General features: G+C 30.1%; 1 protein-coding gene across 1 annotated transcript; it reads right to left on the bottom strand.

The window, feature by feature from the left end:
- Window positions 1-4,177: 4,177 nt before the first annotated feature.
- Window positions 4,178-5,672, bottom strand: LOC149140060 (E3 ubiquitin-protein ligase ATL23-like). Its single transcript, XM_089448063.1, has 2 exons — window positions 5,508-5,672; window positions 4,178-5,193 (listed from the first exon to the last, which is right to left on the bottom strand). Exon 2 carries the CDS (start codon window positions 5,117-5,119, stop codon window positions 4,574-4,576), a length of 546 nt encoding a protein of 181 aa, XP_089304189.1. The 5' UTR covers window positions 5,120-5,193; window positions 5,508-5,672; the 3' UTR covers window positions 4,178-4,573.
- Window positions 5,673-7,309: the final 1,637 nt, after the last annotated feature.

The raw sequence follows: 7,309 nt of genomic DNA, 5'->3' as shown, positions 1-7,309 counted from the left end.
ATACAAGGCCTCAAGACTCATAATCAGTAGTAAAAATATTTTAACAATGCCAAGGAAAATTTTAAGGATACAAATTTATCCTAATGCATAGAAACCTTGGGGAATGTTAATAGTCCCTAAAATGCACGCTGTAAAATTTTTAGTGACATTTTTGTAAAAGTACTCAATTTTATAATGGTTTTATGTAGTCTCTATAAAATTTGACGATTTTTAAGGTTATCCTATAAGGATTGGGTGAATTATTTTTAGAAAAAATGGTAGTTGGTGAATCTTTTTTTAAGAAAAAGCGACAAAAAGTAGCCCATTTGTGAAATTTATTCCCTAAAATTTCTCTTAACGATATACATATTCCTACTTGGAAGGAAAGGATACCCTCAAGATGTCGAATGTGGTGGTTTGAGTTGTTTGTTTAGCGACCATGAGATGAAGCAACCTCTATGGCCTAATGCCCAAGTTTCCTTCCTTTACCATGTTAATGACCCTAGTACTCATAAGTAATGCTTAAATCCTATAATTTCAACAATACCCCCAATTGGAGATTAGTGGTATACATTAAGCAAAAGATATAGTCACACAAGTGCATACACATTCAACAATTTTACCAACATAACAAGAACACTCCAGAGTTATCATTTTTTTAAGGTCATATTTAGTGGTTCCTTTACCTCTATTTCAAAAAGTGGCACTACCAGTATCATCGATTATTGAAAAGGTGCCTAAAATTGCACTTGAAATCACAACTTTAACGAGTAACACAATTGTTGAAAATTAACCCTCAAATTAAAAATAAATGCCAACAAAAACATTAATTTTTTTGATGCTTAAAATTAGAGCATAATTGAAATGGTAACCTTAATAACTAATACTATAAAGAAGCCCACAGGGCTTTGGATTGACGGTGAATGGGTGCATTGTTTGTTCAAATCCCCCTAAGTGCTTAGGTAAAAAAAGAAAAAAATAAAAAAAAATAAAAAATTTAAAATTAAAATTAACCTCAAAATCTACTTAAATTTTTTATTTATTAATTATATTTTTACTTAATTTTTATTTACGATAAAATAACAAGACAAAAAAATTATTAATATTTTCTTAAATATTATTTAATAAAAAATAAAAATATTCTAAAACAAAATTAAAATTGAATATTTATAAATAATTAAAATACAATTTTAAGAATTAATTAGAATCATCTGACAAAATAAATAAATAAAAAATATTAAATAAATACATAAAAATTAAACGATAAAAATAACCTGGTGAGTGCGATTCCCAAAATCTCCCGTCTCCCCTGCAAACAAATCACGTTGTCACCACTCCCCCAGTCTTCCTCAATGCTGTGCCCCATCCCCCCTCCTACCTTTGCCGCCCCTGCCACCCAGTACCACTTGCCGATATGGATGATAGGCGGTTAGAGAGACAGATGAGGCCGAGGGAGGGTATAGGATGACAGTTGGTGTGTTTTGTTGGCATGGAATTAGAGAAACAAAAGAGTGTCACGGATGTGGAGAAGAAAACAGGTGTAATTTTGCTCGTTAATTTTTTATTTTCATTTTTTTAATAATAATTAAAAAGAAAAACCTTTCACATATATGGTTTTAATTTTTTTAGGTTTTTTTTTATTATTATTATTTTAGTTATATATATATACTTTAAAGTTTTTAAGTTTTATTTTTTAAATGGTTTTTTAATATTAATTGTTTCATTATTTTTTTATTTTTGATATTTTTTAAATGGTTTTTTAATATTAATTGTTTCATTATTTTTTTATTTTTTTTTTACTTCAAAATTTTTAGAGTTTTAATTTTTTAATTTTATTTTTTTTTAAATATTGAAGAGGTCTATAACAAAAAATATTTTCATTTGCATTTCTTAGTTTTTATTTACATTATTTTTAGTTTTCAATTTTTTTCCACAATATCAATCTTTTTGACTTGTTAAATCAACATAACTATGATGATCCCTTGCTTTTTTAAAGCTCAATAAACCATATTAATTATTTTAGATTATATAAATAAATCATTAAAAAATCTTTATTAATATTTTACTTTATTAAAGTGCAATAGACTATATGGTCTTTGTGAACTCTCTCTCTCTTTATATATATATATGTTTCGATAATCTTTTTTATTTTTTTTATTTATAATATAAAAAAGATATAAGATGTTAATTTATCTTTTTCTTTTTTAATATGTTTGTATAAGTAGGGGTGGCAAGAGGAGGAAGGGATATCTAAGGCTTTGGTGAGAAAAAAGAAGTTTTGGAGTACCCATGGATTGAGAAACATAACAAATAATTAGGTAGTTGCTTACTACAATGCATTCTCCTTGCTAAAAAATTCATATTTCCACCCTCATTTTCTTGGAGAGTTTATTATTATCATTTAGTACATGGTTAAAGTTTCATACCCAAAAGATAAGTTTTTGGATAGTGTCTTCAAATGTGTCAAAAAGACATAAAACATACCCCAATTATGAGTTATAAACACATACTATAGGATAATAATAAGAAAGCAGATGGATGTGCCAATTTGGGATGTGATCTAAACTTTGGTGAATTGGTGGTTAATGGCCAATTAAGACCATCATTCATTCCTTAGTAATGATTCCAAAGATAAATATTGCATATTCAAGTTACATACAAACTAGGAGTGCATGTACCCTAAATTTTTCTTTGTTCTAGGGCTCTAATGGAAGGTATTCTATGTGAATAATGTACCTCTTCAAAGGATAGTTTTGATTTTGGAGAAGAAAGATTATTTAAGACTTGTGATGATATATTTCCTGATATAGGAGGAGATTTCTATCCAATATAAAAAATTTCACTATTATTTATATACATTTGTATATATTTTTCCTAATTTATCTAATTTTTTATAAATAAAAAATAAAAAATAACTTTTCAAATGTTTTATGATATTATCCATTGTCAATTTTATAATTCTTTAAAGGAAAAAATTAATGAATTGTCTTTAGTGAGACTTTTTGGAAGTTTATCTCGTGGGTTTTTCCAGTGTAATTTCTTTAAAATCTGGCAGAAATTTATTGAAATGACAAGTTTGATGGGTAACCCCTAGACAATGTAAGTTCCCTAGGGGTTTCAAGGTGATGAATTCATATATACAGTCAAAAAACAAGTTTAAATAACACAAATCAAGATTTTACCTCAAAAATTTTCCGCCAAATTCAGTCCAAAAAGTCACACTAAAGACAATTCCAAAAACCAATATTATTAATAATATTCAGGTTCATTTTTAATTAAACTAATAATATCGTTCTTATTGCAAGGAGCCATGATAACCTAGATAAGCAACTTAAAGCTCTTCATGTCTACTGTTCCAAGATGGACATCACAGTTAATACAGACAAGACTAAAATACTTACCTTCTATATAAAAAATATTCCATATAAAAAAATTAATTCAAATAATAACATTTAATTAATAACCATCATAACTCTCTAATATTTCACTTAAAAAACTATAATATGGGTTAACTATAAATTTATAAGAATATAAAGTAAGGAGAGGTATTTACCATTATGGAAATTATTAAAAAAATAAATTTTAAAAAATTAAAATTAAAATTTATTTAATTATAATATATATAAATTAATTTTAAAATAAATTATTTTAAAAATAAGTTAATTGGCTTTATTTTATTTATATATGAAAAATAATCATTATCATTCTCATGAAAAATGATCATTATCTATGTCATTTGGGTTTTTATCAAGCTTTAAAGCTCCCAATAACCTAATGAAATTCATTGTATTTACTTCTAATTTTTTAATTAAATCTGGACAAATTGAAAAATATATATTCTATAATTAAAATATATAAATAAAAATTTTCAATTCAATATTAATTAAATTATTATTATTATATTTAAATTATTAATATTATTAACACAATTCCATTCCCAAATATTCAATAAATATTATTTCTTATTATACTAAAAATTAATTACATAACTTAAATTAAAATTTTGAAAAAAATATATATATTCAACCTAACCTTAAAAAATTTGTCCTCGGGATGAACCACATTGGTTCCCCAGAACCACATTGATTGATTCAAAACGCGTCAACAAATAAAATACCATATAATTTACGCTGAAAAATCTATTATAAAATTAATATTGATAACAAAAACCTCAATTCAACCCAAAAAAAAAAAAATATGTGCCAAACAATTAGCCATTAAACTTACTCCCGCTTTTAATAAATGTGATTGGCTTCTCATGGCGATCGTCCATTTTCCACTCTGGTCAAAAGTGAGAACCAGGAAATTCCCTTTCAACCACGGGAAACGGGAAGAAAATCTCATTCTGCACCGCCACGCAACTTTAATCTCCACAGAAATTCACCAAATTATATAATATCTACATACAGAATGATCAACGATAATTACGACTGTATTTCGTAAAAGTATGCATATGTGAAAAATAAATCCCGCGTATCGTGGCGAAAACGGTTCCGACCGGCAGAATCCCGTTCAATACACGCAGCCGCCGTGGCAACTTTAACGGTTCTGACAGGCCGAATCTCGTTCAGTACACGCAGCGGCAGTGGCCACTTTAACCTCTGGGCGTTAAGGCAATGGACATCTCGACCACGACACTATCAGCCGGAGGCCGACCACGCCCGGGCTCTTCCTCACGCCCCTCGGCTTCCTGCGACACCACCGCAGCGCCACCATTAACGCCTTTCTCTTCCTCGTTCTCGCGAGCGCTCCTCCTGCAAATGGGACAGACGGAGCGCCTTGAGAGCCACGCATCCGCGCACTGCACATGAAAGGCGTGGCTGCACACCGGGATAACGCGGCACCGCTCCCCGCCCTTGAAAGCCTCGAGGCACACCGCGCACTCCACGTTGCCGAGTCCCGGAGTCCCTTCTTTTTCTTTAGAACATTCGATGGTCGGTAGCCGGTTAAGGTCAGCCTCCGAGAGACCCTGGTGCTTGGGAGGTTTGCCGTTGGCGTTGTCCACTAATGGCAACTGTCGTGGCCTCTGGTGCAAAGAAACGTACCAGACGAGCCACAGATACGCCAGCATCATGGCCCCGATAGCCGCGCAGAGCAATAACAGCGACATCATCGCCGCCAAAATAATTCTCCCTATCATTGCTCGTCTGTTACGATATCGTAGTCCCAATCATAAATTTTTGTATCGAACGAAGCCTCTGCTGCTATTTTTCACTGCATCAGTTTAACCATCAGACATATTTATTTTTTCAGAATTTGTTTATAAATTTTTTCATGATAATGTGTATTTTTGTTATTTAAAGAATATATAAAAAGAAATTTAGCATCCTAAAATATTCGATGTAGCTCAAATTTACCATTTCAAGAAATTCGATCGGATTTTAGACAATTTCTGTAAGATTTTAGACAAAATAAACAGAAAAAATATTTCTTCATTCTTTCAGAAAATCAAGAACATCACGGACGGATATACCAGAGAAGCGGAGCCAATGAATTAATATTGTTATCATTAAAGATTGACGGCATACCATTATCAAGAAAATCTGATCTCACAGATAGACATGCCAGAGAAGCCAAGCCATTGAATTTTCAGTAATCATTAATATTTCTTCAGAGCGAGGCAGAAGTTGGACGGCATACCGTGCTCCCTTGTGTCCAATTCCAGCCCCTAAAAATAGCTCCGCCAGAAAATACGAACATAAAGCGCGGCTTAGAGATCCAATCATTAGGTTGGTCACAAAATGTGGGCGTTTTACTAATTTGCCACGTGGACGTTTGCTGGGTCGCCAGCACAGAGATAATCAATACTAATCAACAGTTGTCCTTCCGTTTTAAGCCCATCTCTCCTCCTCGTGAATGGTACTGCCTACGTGGCAAGACATGAGAAGGCAGAAATTTAATTTTGTTGACTGTAGATATCACTTGGTGACACTTGAACGCAAAGCAACCTCAATTTCACACTCAAATGGGGTTCGCCATTTTTTCCATTTGTTTTCGCTTTCATCTGTGAGCTGGCAAGATTCTAAGTACTTCCGCGTGAGAACGTCAAAGGTAGTTGCTGTGACTAATCCGAAGGGGCACTCAATTCGGCTGTCAGTGGGTGGCAGATGTAGAGTAACGCAGTAGTCAAGTTTTTCCATGATTTTGATTTTTTTTATTTATTTATTTGAAGAAATTGACCAGGGTCAAATTCAATTTTTTTGGGAGTAAATTTTTGAAATAGAATGAGATTCTCGACATTAATTTTTTTTGGTGAGGGGTCAAATTCAGCTTTTTTGGGGTAATTTTTTTTTTAAATAGAATGAGATTTTGCATATTAATTTTTTTTTTAATAAAATTTTTTTAAGTTTTAGTTTGTTATAGAACATTGATCCTGGTTTATAGAGGTTTTGGTGTTTGGGTAGAAATTTGGTGATATAATTTTTTGTAAAATAGTGAAGTTTAGTTGGTTAAAAAGGATTTTTGATGTTTAAATAGATTCAGGGTTTTAAAAACTCTAGAAACACTAGAATTTTGCACATTACACTTTAAATTTAAGATTCAAGAAAATTCATACTATTCTAAGCAAAATTGACCTTAAAAACATACCCATTTAAAAAAAATAAATAAAAAAATTCATTTATTAATAACTTGAATATGATTAGATTTTTTTATGTGAAAAAGTAATATATCACAGTGCCCTCATGTCTATGGATAATTTTAACATAATTTTCAGGATTCAAGATTGTTTAATAACAAAATTTAAATTCATTACAACAATGTATTCATAGATTAAAGAAAAACATGTAAAAATTAAGCCACGGTTTTTGGTTTTGATTCATTTCTGAGTAATTTGGACATAAGATTCAAGAAAATTCCTATTGTTCTAAGTAAAATTGACTTTAGAAACATATCCAACTAAAAATAAAAATAGAAATAAAAACATTTTTCAAATAAGCTACAAGCTTTGGGTTTGATTCATTTATGAATAACTTAAACATGATTAGATTTTTTATTTGAAAAAATAATATATTACAGTGCCCTCATGTCTATGGATAAGTTTAACATAATATCCATAAGTTTAACATAATTTTTAGGATTCAAGGTTAATTAATAACAAAATTTAAAATCATTACAACAATGTTATCATAAATTTATTAAAAAAATATCTAAAGCTACATGTTTTGGGTTTGATTCATTTATGAATAATTTAGACATAATTAGATTTTCTATTTGAAAAAATAATAGATTACAATACTCTCCAGTATCAATAAGTTTGTTTAAATAAATTTTCAAAATTCAAGTTTATTTATTAACCAGATTTAGTTTTGGGTTTGATTCATTTATGAAT

The sequence above is a fragment of the Pinus tabuliformis genome, chromosome X (genome assembly GCF_031772625.1).
Source record: "Pinus tabuliformis cultivar Carrire ecotype Pingquan chromosome X, CPIR1, whole genome shotgun sequence".
Lineage (NCBI taxonomy): Eukaryota > Viridiplantae > Streptophyta > Pinopsida > Pinales > Pinaceae > Pinus > Pinus tabuliformis.
Note: the sequence above shows the minus strand (reverse complement) of the source record. Positions and strands in the feature narration are given on the sequence as shown.

Excerpts from the sequence above, each read along its gene's own strand:
- LOC149140060 (XM_089448063.1), bottom strand. The coding sequence starts at position 5,119 with ATGATAGGGAGAATTATTTTGGCGGCGATGATGTCGCTGTTATTGCTC.